The 20,487-nt window shown below is 39.6% G+C and overlaps 1 protein-coding gene across 7 annotated transcripts in view; it reads left to right on the top strand.

The window, feature by feature from the left end:
• Nucleotides 1–15,341, top strand: part of HEPH (hephaestin) — a 145,248-nt gene extending 129,907 nt beyond the window's left edge. For 2 of the 7 annotated variants that reach the window (XM_070365718.1, XM_070365716.1), the window contains exons 16-21: nucleotides 2,754–2,860; nucleotides 4,053–4,278; nucleotides 6,690–6,829; nucleotides 8,154–8,316; nucleotides 10,780–10,824; nucleotides 14,425–15,341. In XM_070365718.1, coding sequence (XP_070221819.1) covers nucleotides 2,754–2,860; nucleotides 4,053–4,278; nucleotides 6,690–6,829; nucleotides 8,154–8,316; nucleotides 10,780–10,824; nucleotides 14,425–14,657 — 914 coding nt within the window. In that variant the 3' untranslated portion in view covers nucleotides 14,658–15,341. The remainder of the gene's footprint in view (nucleotides 1–2,753; nucleotides 2,861–4,052; nucleotides 4,279–6,689; nucleotides 6,830–8,153; nucleotides 8,317–10,779; nucleotides 10,825–14,424) is intronic. The other 5 variants (XM_070365717.1, XM_070365720.1, XM_070365719.1 and 2 more) reach the window with 5 other exon arrangements.
• The last annotated feature ends 5,146 nt before the right edge of the window (nucleotides 15,342–20,487 follow it).

Genomic DNA, 20,487 nt, shown 5'->3' with positions numbered 1-20,487 from the left:
GCTTCCAGTTATTGGTATTATTTTTACTGTAGTTTCAGAGCTTCTCCTTCTATACAGCACCATTGATAAAACATCTACATTAAAGATGAAAAGTTTCTCAACCGTGAGGGTCACCCAGAGAGTTTCACAGTGTTACATGGAGAAGAGAAGAGGGAGGAGGGAGTTAGAGGTGACCCGAATGAGATGAGGTGGAACCAATAGAGGAGAGAGTGGGCTAGCCAGTAATCACTTCCTTATGTGCACTCCACAACTGGACCACTCAGAGATGTTCATGGAGTTATACAGAGAAGTGAAGAAGGAGGAAGGAGACAGAGATGGCTAGGAGGATAAAAGGAGGGAATGTAAAGGAGGGAAACAGATCCAGCCAGTAATCAGTTCCCTAAGTGTTCTCCACTGTCTGGAACACACAGAAATTCACAGAGTTGGGTAGAGTAGAGAAGGGTTAGGGAGGAGACACAGGCGACCTGGTGGAGAAAAAGGAGAGTCCAAAGGGAGAGAGAGCAGTCAAGCCAGTAATCTTGCTCCCTAGTGAAAAATGGGTACTGAAGATTGGGTTCTTAAAGGTACAAAATTGGTAACAAATACATAAAAGCAAAAATTAAATATCTAGAGTAGCGTTTAGAATTTCAAAAATATGATGTTAAAGAAAAGAAGAAGGAAAAGAAAGAGAGAAAAAACGAACAAACTAAAATAAGGTCATGAAAATTATAAAGAAAATATAGGTACAAAATTGATAACTAATACCAAAAAGCAAAAGTTAAAAATCTAGAGTAGAGTTTGGAATTTCAAAAATACAATGTTAAAAAAAAAAAGAAGAAGAAAAAGAAAGAGAGAAACAAAAACAAAAACAAGCAAAGTCGCAAAAATTATAAAGAAAATACAGGTACAAAATTGATATCAAATACCAAAAAGCATAAATTAAAAATCTAGAGTACAGTTTGGAATTTCAGATATACAATATTATATAAAAGAAGAAGAGAAAGAAACAGAGGGAAAAAAAAAAGTCACAGAAATTACAAAGAAGACTATAGGTAGAAAATTGATAACAATACCAAAAAACTAAAATTAAAAATCTAGAGTAGTGTTTGGAATTTCAAAAATACAATGTTAAAGAAAAAAGAAGAAGAAAAAAAAAACAAGGTCAAAAAATTATAAAAAATATATATATGAAGTTTGCTGTAAAAAATAGGGTTTTTTTTTTTTTCAAAGTAATAGGTTATAAAAGTGAAAATTAAAGGAATAATAGAGGACTTAAAATTTTTTAAAAAAAATTTAAAAAAAAGAAAGAATGATTGTAAAAATAGTAAAAATATATCTAGGACTTTTTCTGGTTTTGTTGTGAGTATTGTGGGTTCAGTTCATTTTTGGCTAGTTCCTTGGTCCGACTTATATTTCTCAAGATCTATAGACCCCTTCCTATGTAGTCGGTAGTAACCACAGGGTTTTAATCTATTGCCTGTAGCTGTTATAGCTTCTTCTGTTTGCTGGTCTCTTCAGTGTCTGGTTTCCGCCCTGACACGAAGGGGATGGTGGAGGACATTTTTTTTTTTTTTTTTAAGCTCACTTGTTCTGTCGAGCTCCTTTCAAAGACTTGGGTTGCTTTTCTGGGTGCCTGATGTCCTCTACCGGCATTCAGAAGTTGTTTTGTGGAATTTACTCGGCGTTTAAATGTTCTTTTGATGAATATGTCTGGGAGAAAGTGTTCTCCCCGTCCTACTCCTCCACCATCTTGGCTCGGAACCTAGTCCAGTCTTTAAAATAAGCATCTAAACTGGCGCGAAAATATCAGGAATTGGAAGGAAGAGAATATGATTATAAAATATAATATAGAGGTTCAATCAGTAAGACTTGCCATTTAGTTGGATTTTAAATTCATGAGAGTGGGGAGACAAAGTAAACTACATTTTTGAATCTAGGTAATTAGGAGGATTTTGATGTCATCACTAGATACTGGGAGCACGGATTGAGTAATAGCATTTTTTTTCCAAAGGAGGAAGGTGAATTCATAACAATTTTAGTTTTTTATGTGTTGTCAGGTCAACTTTCAAAAGACGTCCAGTATCTTTGATTTACAAAATTATGTTAACTTCATATATGCAGCGTTGTGATTCAGCGTTTTTGCATATTATTCCCCATTATATGATATTATTTGATAATTACAATTCCTTGTGCTATACAGTATATTCTTGTAGCTTATCTATTTTATACATAGTAGTTCATTTCTGTTAATTCCATTAAATACATAAATAAAAAATTCCAGTATATGATTGAAAGTTTTGGATTACAACTTAATGACAAGGAAGATCTGGCTATTTGAGTCATCAGTACACACAGATTAAAATTGACATCAGAAAGATGGCTGAAAGCTTCCATGGGGAGCATATGGAAAAATAGGAGAAGAGGACTAGAGACAGAACCTTGAACAGCTGCATTTAGGAAGCATCAGCAGGAAAAGGAGATCAGAACAGAGTTAAAGAAGGAAGGACATGATAAACAGGGAGAACAGTAGCAGAGCTGCCTCACTAGAAGTTTGGACCTGGATCTTTAAAGACAAGGACAGTAAAAGAGAAGCTAAGGGTGTCCCAGGAGGGAGAAGAATAAAGTCACAAAAATAAAATGAATATCGGTATGGAAATGATGAAGAAATATCTTAAAGGTCCTGGGACTCACCTGCCACAGCCTTTTAGGGATACCTGGGAACTGGGAGGCATTTCTGACCTGGTCCAACTGGAGATTTATTTTATCCTTTCTAGGTGAGGTTCTCACTTACCAATGGAACATTCCAGAGAGATCTGGCCCTGGTCTCAATGATTCTGCTTGTGTTTCTTGGATCTACTATTCTGCAGTGGATCCCATCAAGGTAAAGGCAATATTGGCTTCTTGGAGATGTCTCAGAAATAGGCAGACTGCCTAGGAAAAAGAAGCTATTAAACAGATGTGGTAAAGAGCCCGGCACTGAAGTCCAGGGACTGAGGGAAATTCCTCAAATCCCGAGCTTGTTTTAATAGGAAAAAGGAGAGATAAAATGATTAGGTAGCACCCATGTTTGTTCTGAGGGCTTTCTTCCTTGTTTCTTCTTCTTGAATAGTATAAGGCAATATGTTATCATTTTAGGAACTTAGAATTGGTTGTCAAGAGATTAGGTTTCTAGCCCAAATTTGGTTCTGTCTTATCTTTTGATTGACTTTAGGCAAGTCATTCTGCCTCTGATTTCTCATCTGGAAAAGGCTAATCTGTGTGGCCAGCCAACCACAGCCAGATGCCAGCAATCAATTTATTGAGAGCCTACTACATTTTAGGCATTTTACCTGGCTCTTTTGATGATAAAAGTATAAGATTCAATTGCCATCTTCAAAGAGTGAGATCTATAATAGCTGTGGGAAACAGATGAATATAAACATAATATTAGCATTGAATATATAAAATATAAGTAAAATATATAATGAGGCTAGGTCTCTCCCACATGGCAAGCTGATACTTTACTTACTGAGCTACACGGAAGCTATATATATATATATATATATATATATATATATATATGTAATGAATTTTAAACATAGCATAGTGTTAGCAACTACTTAAAACTATTTAATAGAAAGTGCTATGGGGTCCATGAGAGAGTGGTTAATTCTATTTGGAGGAGAGAATGAAAGGGAAACTAGAGAAGGCAATGTGATGATAAGTAGATGCACTTTGAGACTTAAAAGTGGAATAGTGGTATAACATAAGATAAGGGATATGGTGTAGGAGTGGGCATTACAAAGAAGAAGAAACAACCTGAGAAAAGGCACTGGGTTGTGAAAGTGATTGGTGGGTTTGGAGATCAATGAATATTCCTGCAGAGATAAATCATAGGTGAAATAGCATATCTTACCTGTGCCCCAAGGTGGTTGTGAAGATAGATTCAGATAATACAGTTGAGCCTCTTATAAATACAAGGCATTATGATAAAGTGCTGAGGACACAGTGGGCTTGGATGTCAGCCTATCTCCCTGTAGAGCACCTATTGCCCAGGAACAACTACATCTTGTTCATTCCTTCCCCATCCTCAGGACATGTACAGTGGCCTGGTGGGACCCTTGGCCATCTGCCGAAAAGGCATCCTGGAGCCCTACGGAGGACGACGTGACATGAACCGAGAATTTGCCTTGTTATTCTTGATTTTTGATGAGAACAAGTCTTGGTATCTGGAGGAGAATGTGGAAACTTATGGGTCCCAGGATCCAGGCCGTGTTAACCTACAGGATGAGACTTTCTTGGAGAGCAATAAAATGCATGGTCTGTAGAAAGGAACCTATCCCATTTCCTTACTGGTTTCATGGAGGTATTTTTGATAGGCCCATCACAACCTAAGGGAATGTAATCTCTGAAAGGTTAGGAAGGTGGAATGGGGACACATTAGAAGAAATGTCTAGTACTACAGTATTATCTATAATGTGGTTCATGTTAGATCAGGTGCTCAGAAAGCAGGAAGCTGACTCTATAAAGTTGCTGTGGTAACACGAGCACATTTTAACCTGTTAGAAAGTGCAAGACAGACATTTATGACCCTCAATGTACCTGGTGCACTGGCTGATTAGGGCCTCTCTACTTTAAAATTCTGAATTTAGTTTCTCAATATTATCTTGTTTCCTTGCCACTCTGGATCTGAGATATGTTTTATCAATGGATTCTAATATAGATAAATGAAGGACAGCTTGTCTTTTAATCTATTTTTGAAACAATGGTTATATTTACAGATGGAAGGATTGGAGAGAGAGCCTCAAAGAGCAACATACTGGGTTATATTACAAATAAGAACTTTTTGATGCTCAAATGGATTTTGGAGGGAAATTGTGCACCCAAACCTTCCTTTGTTCTACATATTTGTGTATCTTTTAAAAATAGAGAAAATCTCAACTAAGAGGAAGAATTTCAGTGCAGGGGAATGTAGTAGTGCAATATTTCTTTGATTTGAGGGTAAATTGAAACTTTGATAGCTACTCTACTGGAACTCAATAGTAGTATCTCATTGTCACACAAATTATAGCTATTTCCCCTTGATGGAAATATGAGTTATTCACATTGGATCTGTTGACTCAAATACATTACAGAGTGACTTTTTAGCTCCTTTCAAATCTGATAAATAAATTGCCCAAAACCAAATGGAATGAGGATACAGATCTTGCTAGTGCAGGGGTTTGGCTAATGCTCATTTCCATTTGATGTTTAAGTGTTTATTCATCCAACTCTTCAGATATCAGTCTACTTATCTATCAAGTATTTATTGAACACTCTCTGAATGTGGGCATTAGAGATAAAACAACAAAAAAAGTAATGTTGGAGTCTGAGAGCAAATAAATAAGACCTTCCTTCCTGTCTAGATTTCTGAACTAATTGAGAAAGAGACAGAGCTGCTTAAGATCAAATGTGAACTTACTGACAAAGCTAGTTGGCAAACTGAATTTAGTTTTGCAGCAAAATGGGCTTGCTAATACTGCCCCAACAATGGGTAGATTTTATGTCCTGTTATTGACATAGAGGGACAAAAACAGCCCTCCTTCTTTTCAGAGGCAAAATCTTCCCCATGATGGAATAACAAATCCATTTGCACCACTTCCAGTGGTCTGATCTAAGAGAGAGAAGATTCAGAATGGGGCTGAGTTGAGTATATTTAGTTCCTTTCTCAAATACAAAATTTGACTAGAGTAAATAAACAGGCTATAAATGTTCCTTCCATTATTTCCTCTCTTGGATGAAGAGTATCAATTATCTTCCCTCTATGAAAATATTAAAAGTGGAGAAGTTTATCCTGGGTATACTCTTGAAAGTGTGAATTAACACAGTGCTGAATGGTTTATTATCTTTAGAGCATTAGATGTGTCCTGGGAAGAAGCAGATAGGGAGTCCTATGCATTAATATCATTATTAATTCCAAGAATGTGACAAGTATTTTTTAACATATATTGTAGGATCAGGTGTCTGCTTGGTGTTCTGAAGAATACGGGTACAGTGTTATAGTATATACATTTATTTCCTGCTTATTAAAAACCTTCAACCTATTTGGGGATATGAAATTCCACAAATTAAAAGATAGATGAATGTAGGAGGCAGTTTCTAGCGAGTTCCAAAGAGTGATACAGATAGTACTGGAGGAGTTTAGATGTGGAAGAGGATGCAGAGAATGAGGGGTCCTAAGAGGAAAAAGATCAGGGAACTATTGTTAGAAGAAGTGAAAATATGACTGAGCTTTGAAAAGATGAGTAAAAGGAAGAATTTTTGAGAGGGAAGATCAGAAACACGAGCAAGAACACAAAGAACATGAATAAGGGGCCAAAATAAGGGATGGTTAAGAAATTACCCTAATTGAAATATGTTAGATAGTGTTAGACACGTATGGGAAAGCTTGGGACTATATTTTGAAGGACCTTGTTGGTCTAAGGAGTCATGGACTTGATCTTTTGGGCGGGGCGGGGGGGGGGTGGCTTTTAAGGTATTTTAAGCAGCAGAATGACATGGTCATACTAGTTATTAGAGAGACCACTCTTATAGCACCAATGTGGGAGATACATTGGAGAGGGACAAATGGAGTAGAAAAGAGAGAAGCTAGGAGGATGCTGCTGTCATCAGAGATGATAGGGATTATCTTTATGGTAGTGGCAGTGGTAAGTCGAAATGAGATATACAAAATACTTTTTCTTCTCTTACAGCCATTAATGGAAAGCTCTATGCCAACCTCATGGGCCTTACAATGTACCAAGGAGAACGAGTGGCCTGGTACATGATGGCAATGGGACAAGATATTGACCTACACACTGTCCATTTCCATGCAGAAAGCTTTCTCTACCGGGTGAGCTAGAAAGAGGGCTGAGTCCCTCAAGGGTGATTCTAGGAGTTATCTAATCTCCATTGAGAAGGAAGAGGAAAGCAAGAAACAAGATAATAATCAGTTAAAAGATGAAAGGTATTGCACGTGGAGTATTGAGCAGAGAAATCTAGTTTGGGTTTGTATCCCAAGGTCAGTCATTGTCCTCCAAGCCTTATCTTTCCCCTTTGATATAAAAGAAATGAGTGGCTCATTTATGGGATAGGAAGATCAAAGGAATAAATGTTATCAGATCTCAGTCAGGGACTTGAGGCCCAGTGAGCAGTCATCCTAAGAGCAAGAAATTTAAGACAATTGTTTCATGATCTCTGAAAATCCTTAATCCATTCCTGAACTTCAATTCAAAAACTACATTGGACAACACGTGGGTTTTGAAGATTTTGTCTTAGGAAAGGGGGTTAGAGTTGTAGTCATTAATGAGTGGACTTGCTGACAAAGGTCCACATAGTCAAAACTATGGTTTTTCCAGTAGTCATGTATGGATGTAAGAGTTGGACCATAAAGAAGGCTGAGCACTGGAAAAATGATGCTTTCAAACTGTGGTGCTGTAGAAAACTCTTGAGAGTCCCTTGGACAGTAAGGAGATCAAACCAGTCAATCCTTAAGGAAATCAACCCTGAATATTCATTGGAAGGACTGATGCTGAAGCTGAAGCTGAAGTTCCAGTACTCTGGCCACCTGATGTGAAGAGCTGACTCATTGGAAAAGACCCTGATGCTGGGAAAGATTGAGGGCAAAAGAAGAAGGGGGCGACAGAGGATGAGATGGTTGGATGGCATCGCTGACTCAACGAGCATGAGTTTCAGCAAACCCTGGGAGATAGTGAAGGACAGGGAAGCCTGGCATGCTGAAGTCCGTGGGGTCTCAAAGAATTGGACACAACTTAGTGATTGAATAACATAAAAGATTTAGAAATGCTGATAAAGGTGGTGGTATGGAAGATAAAGCAAACTGAGTTTTATTTCTAAAGGAAATACGTGGATCTTTCCTAGGGGTCAAGGCTTAAACCTGCTAAAATGTATGGATATACTAGTTTTTAGCCCCCTAATGAGAGTTGGAATTGATTTAACTTTGGGTCACTTTGAGAAAAGTAGAAAGAGAGAGTCTCCTCTGTTGAGTCAGTTTGTATGGGTGGGTTCACAGAGAAGATAGATAAGGTAGAATCTTTTAGCTGCTCTCTTGGAGTCCTATGTACCTGATGTGGATAACAAAGCCTTATACTTTCTATAAACTCAGATGATTGTTATACCCTTCACTTTTTCTCTCCCACCACCAATCTCTTTTGCAGAGTGGAGAGAGCTACCGGGCAGATGTAGTGGATTTGTTTCCAGGGACCTTTGAGGTTGTGGAGATGGTGGCCAGCAACCCTGGGACATGGCTGCTTCACTGCCATGTTACTGACCATGTCCATGCTGGCATGGAGACAGTCTTTACGGTCTTGTCCCAAAGAGGTAAAGCCTAACTATGCCATCTTCTAGTGTTGTATCTAGTCTATAAGAACCAGAAAATCCCAAGAAGTCTCTTGCATCTGTCTTCTGATCCCAATAAGTACCAGGTTTTAAAACAAAACCCACCCCCCTAGGTGTTCTGTCAACCTTGTTGCTCCCCTGGTCATGCCTCCTAATTTCTTCGACATCTGTTGAGCTCCAATGAATTGACTCAGCCTGAAACTGAGTGGGCTCTATGCATTGATGAGACAAATGATTATACATTATCATTTCCTATATCTTTGGAAAACTTTGTTCTCTGGTAACATACTGCTAGAATGTGTCTTCTAGCTACCACTATAGTACTACTCCCTACCTCAAAGACAAGCACATATAATTCTTTAGTGTGTTTTGTCAGTCCTTAGAATTAAAGTCAAGTGGCGAATTGTTGTATCATCAAGATCCTATAGATCCAAAGCAATAGATTGTCTCCATGTGTAATGGCAGGTCATCTCAAATATGGACCATTTATTATATAAGACACTGCATCAATACATGTCATCAAGAAATGTCCATAAAGAATAGCTCATGTCTCGTTTTAATAATGAGCCAGTCCATAATTTTACCTATTTTTCTTTTGTTTGTTTGACACCCTATAGTCTAATGTGATGTTGTTCCAGTTACATATGAGCTAACCAGGCCAACCAGAGAGAAGAGCTGAAGGCAGATAGCGAATAAAAGACTGATTGTTGGAAAAAGCTTCCTGTGGAAGTAGCAGAGAATGAAAGCCAAAGCTACAATAAAATATTAAAGTGGAGTAAGGCCATTTTTCTACTAAAAGGAGAGAGGAAAGGATGAATGTGTAGCTTTGGGTGAGAGGAAAGGATCAATATGTAGGTTTGGGTGAAAAGTTTGACGAAAAAGATAGACTATTTCTGTCTGATGGGCTATGTTTCATCTGTAATGAAGTGAAAGACAGAGGCTAGGGTAAGGCGCTTGAGAAAAGTGGGCAAAGGTTTGAAATAACCACTCTTGGAAGTGGGGGGAAAAGTTACTCTGAGTGGTGGAAGATAAGTTCATTACTGCCAAGCAGCATTGAGGACTTAAATTTGTACCCAAATAATACTTACTTATACTTAAAAAAATAGAATACTTATATTTACAATTGTATGATGTTTCTCCACCAGCATTCAGGATATATATGAAAAAAGAAAATATAGTTACTGGGGTTTCAGCAAATGATTATAACAGTCCAGGTAATCTAGTAGTTGAAGTGATAAACAATGGAGTCTAACCTGACTAGGAATGGAAGGAAAAACAAGATGAAGCTGGTGAGTTGGGGAAAAAAAAAAAACTGAACTGTCCAAGAGCTAGAGATCTTCATGAGAGGATAAAATAAAAGGTTAAATGGAGTAAGTTGCATTAGAACATAGAATAGAAGAGCATTGTTAGACATTTGAGATGAAGCAGTTCTGCATAATTAGGCCAATGTGACCAGAGTTAGAGTATATTTGAAATTTGTTGGAGTTAAGAGGTCCAAAAACTGTGAGACTTGAGTGTTAGATAGGTCAATACCTACAGTGGGAATTGAGGACAATAAAGACTGAAGCACGTACCGAAGACTTTCATGAATGAAGAGAACTGCTAGGTAACAGTGATAAGAAGTGGTTGCGTTTTTTTCTAGCCAAATATTGAGACTCAAAGGAGAAGGAAATGGCACCCCACTCCAGTACTCTTGCCTGGCAAATCACATGGACGGAGGAACCTGGTAGGCTGCAGTCCATGGGGTCGCTAAGAGTCGGACACGACTGAGCGACTTCACTTTGACTTTTCATTTTCATGCATTGGAAGAGTAAATGGCAACCCACTCCAGTGTTCTTGCCTGGAAAATCCCATGGACAGAGAGGAGCCTAGTGGGCTGCCGTCTATGGGGTTTCACAGAGTCAGACATGACTGAAGCAACTTAGCATCAGCAGCAATGAGCCTCGAAAGACATGAGTCTTTGCAAAAAGGGGAGGAATAAGTGATCTCAAAGTAGTATTGAGAGGATGCAAAGGAAATATTGTCCTCAGAGAAGAGTTCAGCCCCTTTAAAGCAAGAAGAGGAAGAAATAGTCAGAGAGATTGAATATGTATGGATGGGTTTAACAAAGACCAGGGGCTTCCTGAAGGAAAGCTGGAAAAGTGTGGCAAAAATAACAATAATGAAGATGAAGTGCCAATAAATATGTTAATATTGGTAGAGTGGTGATTTACTTTTTGGACTCCCAAGCCTATACACTCGTTCATATTTGTATCAATGCTAAAAAATCAAATCCACATACCAATACTGACTTTGACTACAAGCTAGTTAATTCCAGTCACCTCCATTTTGCTTACTATATCACAGAGAGTTCCCTCCAATCAATGCTAACCTCCTACAACAAGCCTGTGAACAGGTAGGAAGAATAATAAGACTAACCTTTTTTTTTTTTTTTTTTTCCTCCAGAACACTTAAGCACTACCACCACCATCCCTGAAGAGATTGGAAAAGGTAGGGAGAATGACACACAGATTTGGTACTTATATATGTTGTGCATTCGGGGAAAGGTGCAGCGCCTCTAGAAAATGGGCTTCACATGACTGAAAGCTGTACTACAATGCTAACAGGAAGAATCCTGAGATTTATTTAAGACTTCAGAAGCAAGAAATCTAAGGTTAAGCTTCCAGTTAAGCTTCCAGTTAAGCTTCTCTTGGCAGATTTATTCTCTCTGACCCCCATGCCCAGCCACTTTAGTTGAGGGAAATGGCCTCATCTCCAGTTGAAGGCTGCTATCTTATCCTTTCACCTAATATGTGAGGGGAAAGAAAATTCAAAGTCTTACTGAGTTGTGCATAAAGGAGCTACAGCACAGATATGAATTCCCCACAAGAACAGTGTGAAACTAAGACACATGGAATACTAAATAGTTGACTTTTGGGGACCAGCCATTTCTGCACTTCAAGAAAACAGAGATTCTTGTCCTATCCAGGCTAGGTTCAAATAATTATTTTACTTTCTTCCTCATTTGCATCTAAACTGAGAAAGATTCAGAAAGTTATGAAGGTCTAGATCAGATTTTAGAGATCTTCAGTTCAGTCTGGAAATTTTTCAGCTCTATTTGGAAAAGACCTGATGACCTGCCTGGGCTTCCCAGGGGACTCAGTGGTAAAGAACTCGCCTGCTAGTGCAGGAGATGCAGGTTCAATCCTTGGTCCAGGAAGATCCCCTGGAGAAGAAAATGGCAACCTACTCAGTACTCTTGCCTGGAAAAACCCCATCAACAGAGGAGCTTGGAGGGCTACAGTCTATGAGTCACAAAAGTTGGACACAACTTACTGACTGAACAATTATATGCCTAAGTATCTTATAAACAGTCAACCAGGAAACTAGGTTATGTTCTCCAGGGGTTAGGGAGTGGAAAGGTGAAGCAGAGAGAGCAGAGTGCCATACATATATGTGTATGTATATACATATTTGCAGGCTTCTCTGGTTACTCAGACAGTAAAGAATCTGCCTGCAGTGCAGGGGACCTGGGTTCAATCCCTGAGTTGGGAAGATCCCCTGGAGAAGGAAATGGCAACCCACTCCAGTATACTTGCCTAGAGAATTCCATGGACAAAGGAGCCTGGTGAGCTACAGCCCATGGAGTCACAAAGAGTGAGACATGACTAAGTGACTAACACACACACATATACATGTTTTGTACATACATTTGTATATACATTTGTACATACCAGTATGTACATACAAACATATATCTTCATAAGCTCTTGCTTGTTTTACAATGTTGAACAGTGGGAAAACCCCCTCAGAACTGGTGATCTAAAAAAGTCCAGGATTTTCTACATGAGAAACTGAGAGATGGAAAGTGATTTTTCTAAGGTCACAAGAGAAGTAAGTCAGTGGTGGAATGTGAACTCAAGACCAGGATGTTTCCCAGCTTCTGACTGAACTCATTTTATTACATCTTCTCTCAGTTCTGTAAGAATATTGATTCATCCAAGTATACATTCATCAAACACATGCTGACTGCCAGACACACCAAAATAATAAGACATAATAACCATTTTCGAGGAGATTCAAAGTAGAATGAGACACAGAAACAATAATTGTAGTTCTGGATGCTATACATTATTTTTAAAGGTGGGGGGAAATAGTAACAACTGATCAATTATTGTGCATTTGCTATCTTCCAAGAACTATGTTGAATATTTATAAATATTAACTCAAACCTCACAATAAACATTAAAATTAAGCACGCTGGAGAGGGTGTGGAGAAAAGGGAACCCTCTTACACTGTTGGTGGGAATGCAAACTAGTACAGCCACTATGGAGAACAGTGTGGAGATTCCTTAAAAAACTGGAAATAGAACTGCCTTATGATCCACCAATCCCACTGCTGGGCATACACACTGAGGAAACCAGAAGGGAAAGAGACACGTGTACCCCAATGTTCATCGCAGCACTGTTTATAATAGCCAGGACATGGAAGCAACCTAGATGTCCATCAGCAGATGAATGGATAAGAAAGCTATGGTACATATACACAATGGAGTATTAATCAGCCATTAAAAAGAATACATTTGAATCAGTTCTAATGAGGTAGATGAAACTGGAGCCTATTATACAGAGTGAAGTAAGCCAGAAGGAAAAACATAAATACAGTATACTAACGCATATATATGGAATTTAGAAAGATGGTAACAATAACCCAGTGTACAAGACAGCAAAAGAGACACTGATGTATAGAACAGTCTTACGGACTCTGTGGGAGAGGGAGAGGGTGGGAAGATTTGGGAGAATGACATTGAAACATGTAAAATATCATGTAAGAAACGAGTTGCCAGTCCAGGTTCGATGCAGGATACTGGATGCTTGGGGCTAGTGCACTGGGACGACCCAGGGGGATGGTATGGGGAGGGAGGAGGGAGGAGGGTTCAGGATGGGGAACACATGTATACCTGTGGCAGATTCATTTTGATATTTGGCAAAACTAATACAATTATGTAAAGTTTAAAAATAAAATAAAATTTAAAAAATAATTTAAAAAATTAAGCATGGTTATTATCCTCATTTTATAAAAGAGGAGACAGAAAGCCAGAATTGAGGGTAGCTTGGGTCAATTGGCCCAAGCAAGTAAACTGTTGGATTACAAATAGTATAGGTGCTTTGGGCAAACCAAATAGAGGACCATTATTTTTTTCTAAGTTGTGGGGTGTGCATTTTAATATTTTCCATAAATATAACCAAAACTGAGACATGAACATTATTAATTGTCTAGCTGAATTGATGAAATCTTTGCTGAGACCTATAATGTTTTAAGCTGGGGATAGAATGGTAAGGAAGAAGAAAAGCTGTTCAGGCAAATGAGCAGCATGAGAAAATCTTGAAAGCCTGAAAAAAGGATCACCTATTCTGCAGAACAAGGAATGAGTTGTTATGGCTGAAGAGTAGCAATTAAGAATAGGGTAGGTTAGAACGTGATTCTGAGAGTTGGAATGTCTGATTTGAGTCTGAGCTTTATTCCATGGGCTAATCGGGGGTCATCAAATGTTCATATGCTGGGGACTAAGAAAATTAGATATTTCACCTAGAAATATCAATGTGACATCAGTGTTATAATGACTCAAAGATGCAAGAGACCAGACAGAACAGTGGCACACTCTTATCATGGCCCAATTGTCAAAGTGAGTATTGATAAGCTAGATAATTGAGTCAAACTGCTTCGCAGGAGATTCTACCTACTACTACTAGTTCTACCTTCTGGAGCCATGCAACAAAAATTCTTTTTTTTTTTTTTTGCTACATCATAAGCCTTTATATATTTTAAGAAATATGTCAAGGCCCTTCTCACTCTGAGTCCTAGTTCTTTGTATGGGGGCATTGGAGCTTCAGTGCTTCTTAAGGATTTTCTCAACTATGTCGTTTTGTTACGTTGATTCCCTATAACCACTGAGTCTATCATCACTGGCTGATCTTTTGAGGTATAAGAACCGTTCTTCTGTCCTATTTGGATGAGCTTATTTCTCCTCTTCCAGAGTTGATTATAAAATATGTCTTTAGGAGTACTCTCCAGCCCATGGTTCCCATTTTCCTCTTGTTCCATTTCAGTAGCAATTCCCAGAAACATTGGAGAAGGCAGTGTGAAGATGCTGGGCATGCAAATCCCTATAAAGGATATTGAGATGCTGACTTCTGTCTTGATTGCCATGGGTGTCATTCTCCTGCTCATTGCTCTGGTTCTTGGAGGTGTGGTGTGGTACCAGCATCGTCAGAGGAAGTTACGGCGCAACAGGAGGTCCATCCTGGATGACAGCTTCAAGCTTCTGTCTCTCAAGCAGTAACAGCTGGATCTTGGAACTGCACATCTGGAATATACTCTCAGCAGGCCATGGACTAGCAGCTGACATGCATTTAAAGGGTATGAGTTGTAGAAAAGGCAGAGGAAGGAATCAAACTCATCTGAGTATTTCTTCACTTATTTATTTGTATGGAAATTGTATTCTTTCTTTTTCTTTAGTTTCTTTGTTCCACTTGGGCATCTGGGGCTGAGTCCCCTGGAATCTCATATCACAAATTTCAATAGCTAGATTATATCACCCACTGACACTTGGAATATCTGGTAATTTCTAAAAACTGAAACATTTTCTCACAAAGTAGATGCCAAAAGTAAGGTTCATTGATTAAGTCTCTATTGCTTTCCAGAACTTAGGCAAATTTTTTCTGAACCAAGGCTAAGTGAGCTGTGACAATAATCCATATCTAAAGACTAAGAACATAGCATAATGGGAAATAAGTGAGGTAGGATTTAAAGATCCAAATTATATTTTTACTTTTCTTGAAAGTGGACCATTTTTGTTAAGTGGGTAAATGCAATATTACTGCCAAGAGCAACTACAACCTCTGGGGACAGAAACTCCTCAGGAAGCCAGTATTCCAAGTTCTTGGTACAGTTGCACTGAAGGGAATGTTGAGTGTCCTCTCCATGCTTTCATCAGAAGATTCTACATATTAAAGTGCTTGTTATAACACCATAAGAGTGAACTTGTTGATTTTGATTGTCTCTGTGGTCTCTTGAAGGTTGTGATTGTTGCTGAAAGAGAGAGCATTCGGTGAGACTGGTGGAAGTGTTTAGGGGTGGGCATAGAATGAGTCTGCCTATCCTTTGTGGATGCTTCAAGTTTGTGTTTGGAAAGTGAAGAAGCTGTCCCGGAGGAGATCTCAAGATCCATAAGTGCCAAAAATATCATAGATGCTAAGAAATGTTGCCAGAGGGAAATAGAGGGCTGAAACTAGGTTCAAACCTTTACACTGGGCAAGGAGAGGAGGGCACAGATCTAGTGAGCTCTTTTGGTAGTTGGGGGTATGAGATGTCTACTTGCAATTTTATAGAGTCCTTCCTCTGGTAATTTAAAGCAATATTCCTTTGTCACAAGTTCAACCCTCTCTAAAACCTCGGTCAAAGAACACAGAAAAGACCCATTCTTACTATGGTATCCACTGTATCATTTTACATGACAAATAGAGAATGGAAGAAGCATCAGGACAGTGAAAACAATAACTTAAATCTATTGTGTTTTATATTTTACAAAACATCTAATACCTAATTGCATTTGACTTCCATTAGTTCTATCAGGGTGACATTTTTGCTGTACTTTTAAGCAAGCAAATGATAAGAGAAAGTGATTTTTACCTCAGGCCATTCAGCTAAAAACTGAGTGAGGATTCAAACCTTCATCTATTCAACTCCAAATATCTGCTTCATCCTTCTATATCATGGAAACTTCACTAATCTCCATCATTCATTATCCATATTGGATCCAACTTCCCTCTTTTTGTCTTTCCAGCAAACTTATCTGCCAAGTTAGCAACCCTCTGAAGTGTAGAAACCCGCAGAAATGGTGTTGAGTTGATAAATAATGTTGAAAGTTGGATGATAAAACACAAGCCAGAGCCTATCATTCCTCTTGGTTAACTCTGGTCAATGGCTTTATGGCAGGCTTTACTGGAAATCTCAGAAACATATCGGGGGTAAAGGTGGGAGAAGATTTGGACTGTTAATGATAAAATCAAATTAGGGTATTTTAGCCATTGCATCATCAATGAAATAAACAACAGAACTCTGTTGGTGTATTGTTAACATGAAGGTTATTGAAAACCCAGTCCACTCTGGGAACTCTACTCAATTATTAGCTGTAATTTGTATGCAGCTGGAAGGTTGTTAACTTGGTCTCAGTCATGAATCTGAGACAAAGAGAAATAGGTGGGATGGAGATACATTTCTTTTGAGTGTGTAATCCTACTCCAGATTGAGGAATATAGGCTAAAGTCCATATATTTCAGAAAGGGATACATTTTTTTTTTTTTTTTTTTGTGGTGGTTTTGCTCCTTGTGGGGATGGAGGAGATGTTTTTGACAATTAAGTGGCACTTCCAATCATTCAATTGCTCAAGTCAAAAAGCCCCAAAGTCTGCACATTAGTAAATCATGTTTTTCCTACAAAATAACTTTAATTTGTTCATTTGTTTCTATCTTCACTGCTACTAAAGCACAGCCATCTGCTACCTGGACTTGTGTGTTATCCCCCTGCTTATTGCTTTACATTCACTCTGTGTGCATGTTAAGTCACTTCATTTGTGTCTAACTCTGTGAAAACTTATGGACTATAGCCCTCTGGACTCCTCTGTCCATGGAATTCTCCAGGCAAGAATACTGGAGTGAGTTGCCATGCCCTCCTCTAGGGGATCTTCCTGACCCAGGGATTGAACCTGTGTCACAGAAAACTGATGGTTGAAAAGCATAAATTGGACTTCCAGTTTAGATGAGCTACCATAGACATCTCTCTCTGGTGATACATAAACACTGGGAATTTTTTTAAAAACAATGATGTAAGGACTAAAAAAGATAGAAAAGAAGAAGGGAGCCTGGAGAAGAATAGAGAAGCACAATAACAGGGCATCTTTGCAGCCCAAAGTAAAAACAAAAGGAGTTCTAGTGACAACCCCAGGTGGATTTGGGGACTCTGGAATGAGGGACTGGGGCCTTGCTTATGTCAAGTAGTCTTGGAAATTGCTCTTCATCTCTATTGGCCAGAGACTCCCCTCCTCCAATTAGACATGGGAAAGAAACAGTAAGGGGAATCTCAACATAGCAAGTTTCAGCCCAGGAAGTACTCTTTGTGCCTGCAAGATGGAGAATCCCTTTTCCTATTCAGAGACAATAAGTAGCTCTGGCAGAGATCAACAGGAGCCTCAGTGACACCAGAGAAACCAAGCAAAATAGAAAAGTAAAGCAAAGTCTCTGAAAGTTGCATAGCCATTTTAACACAAAATTATGCCAGTACTTGTGCTAAACACAAACAGGGTTATTGCCTCATAAAATAGATTGTTTTAATATGGTTCAGAGCTCCATCATACCAAGAGCCAGGAAAATCACAACTTGAATGAGAAAAGACAATATACTTTATGAGTGTCCTCTCTGTGGGCTTTGTGTGTCCTGTTGTGGTGGGTCTGATTACTGTGAAGACACTGGTAGGTGGGACTGTTCTCTTGTCCAGTTGGCTGCCAGGCAGTCTTGTGAACAGTCTTTGAGCCACTGGTGGACAAGGCCATGTCCTGGTATGGCTCTGTTCACAGTCAGGGGTGTCCAGGTCTTGGTGCTGAGCCACAGACAGGTTGTGGCCATGTCACAGGGTAACTGGCTACTAAGCCCCAGGAAGATCTCAGAGCTAGTGCTGGTCCACCAGTGTGTATGGCCAGGTCCCAGGATGGCTGACTCTGGTGTCAAGGATCCCAGAACAAATGTTGATTGGCTGCTGGGTAGGGCCAGGCCCAGGATATCCTGGGTACTGTTGGCCTGCTAGAGAATGGGGTGGATATTGACACAGCCAGATGAAAGCCTGCTGAAGTCCCAGGGCTGGTGCTCATACACAAGTAGTGAAGCTAGATCCTAGGTCTAGTGCTGGTCAACTGACTTTCAGAGTGAAGTCTCAGGTCCCTGGCTAAAGCCAGAGGTTCCCAGAGCTGGTGTTGGCTTATTGGTATCCAGTTCCAGGGCCCATGGTGACCCAGGGCAAATGCCAACACACTGGTGGATGGAGCTAGGGATTTAAGTCACTTTGCACGGCCCTGGTAGTCCTGGAGTTGGTATAGGTAGGTGGACAGGGCAAGGTACCAGGGAATCCTTGGGCTGGTGCCAGGCTACTGGTGATTACATTGTATCTTATCACAGCTGCATGCAGGGCCTTGTTGATCCAAGAGCTGATGCCTGCCTGCTGGTGGGTGAGTCCTGGTGCCAAGTTTAGTGCCAGCATACTGGTTGGCAAAATCAGATCCTGGGGTCTCTGTCTATGGGACCTAGAGTTTCTGGAGCTGAAGTTGTCCTACTGGTGGGTGATACCAGGACTCAGGGGGTCCTGGAGCTTGTGCCCAAGCCCTGGTGGATGATGATGGATTCCAGGTCTAATAACGATCCACTGGTGGGTGGGGGTCATTCCTGGGTCCTCTGGTGGGTGAGTCCAATTCTGGAAAGGCTTGGTGGTGAGAATCTTACAGAAGCTGACCTGCTGGTGAGTAGGCCTGTGTTTCTACTCAGCTAGCTGCTTGACCTGGAGTGTCCCAGACCTGGTGCCAAATTGCTGGAGGGCAGGACTAGGTTCCAGAACTAGGAAGCAACAGGGAGGATTCCAAAATGGTACTTACCAACACCAGTGTCCTCTTAGTATGATGTGTGTGTGTATTAGTTATTCAGTCATGTCTGACTCTTTGCGACCCCATGGAAAGTAGCCCACCAGGCTCCTCTGTCCCTGGAAATCTCCAGGAAAGAATACTGGAGTGGGTTGCCATTCCCTTCTCCAGGTGATTTTCCCAACCCAGGGATTGAACCCAGATCTCCTGCATTTCAGGCAGATTCTTTACCAACTGAGCCACCAGGGAAACCCTCTTGGTATGATGAGTTCCCATATATTGCTGCTTCCAGTGTCAATGTTCTCAGGGTGAGTTTCAACCATCTCCTGCCTCTCTAAGTGGTTCCTGAAAATCGGTAAGTAGACCTCACCTAGGTACCTTTTAAATTAATGATTCTGATCTGGATATCAGAGCATGTGAAATTTTGTGTGTGTCCTTTAAGTGTGGAGTCTCTGTTTCCCATAGCCCTCTTTCTCTCCCAAAAGTAAGTCCTACTGGCCTTCAAAATCAAATGTTCTATGGGTCATCTTACTGGTACAGGACTGGTTCAGCTGGAGAGCCCAGATATGTGGCTCATTCCCTTAAGCCTTGGGAAGAACCACTTCAATTGTGCTTATCCTCCTTTTATGGTCATCTACCAGGGAATATGGGTCTCAATTTTATATATATATAAAAGATCTGTCTTTCCTACTCATCTTGTTGTGATTCATTATTTATATCTTTAGCTGTAGCAGATCATTTTTGCTAGTCTTTGGGGTTGCTCTCATAGATAGTTGTTCTATAAATAGTTGCAATTTCATTATGCCCATGGAAGGAGGTGAGATCAGGGTCTTCCTAGTCAGCCACCTTGGGCATACCTCCATCCAATCTCTTGTTACAACTTGTAAAAAAAATTAAGACAGTGTTTTAGATATCATTTTCCAGTACAGAAGACAGTTATAACTAAAGTGCTCTAAAAGCAAATGGAAGAACCAGATAACTGGGAGGGATTAGGAGGAATATCAAAGAGAATATACTTCAGCTGAATCTTGAAGGATGAGGAGAAACTTGGTAGATAGGTGAAAAAGCATTCCAGGTCAGACTAAGAGAGGGCTTGAGAATGTACTATATCTTTAGAATGTAATATAAAATTCAAATTATAACAAGTCTAATGGAGAAACACTGCTTTTCCCCACTAAATGTGCTTTTCATCAATTGTATCCCATTTTAGCAAATATCACCATCTATGAAGCTATTCAATGTGGAAACTTGAGTAATCTGTCAGCCCTCCCTATCTTGCACTTTTCAATTCCAATCTAAACATAATTTGTACCAGTTGTATATTAAAAATATATCCAAAACCAATCTATTTTAAAAAATTCTACACCCCACCCAAGTACAAGCCACTATCACCTTTCAACTGAATAGATATAATAGCGTCTTCCCTGTTAATACTTTTACCCTTGCATTTCCACTTTTCATCCTTTCTACAGCAAACTGTGAGATCTTA

The sequence above is a fragment of the Bos mutus genome, chromosome X, assembly GCF_027580195.1.
Source record: "Bos mutus isolate GX-2022 chromosome X, NWIPB_WYAK_1.1, whole genome shotgun sequence".
Lineage (NCBI taxonomy): Eukaryota > Metazoa > Chordata > Mammalia > Artiodactyla > Bovidae > Bos > Bos mutus.
The sequence above is the reverse complement of the archived record's forward strand: the minus strand, read 5'-3'. Positions and strand labels throughout refer to the sequence as shown.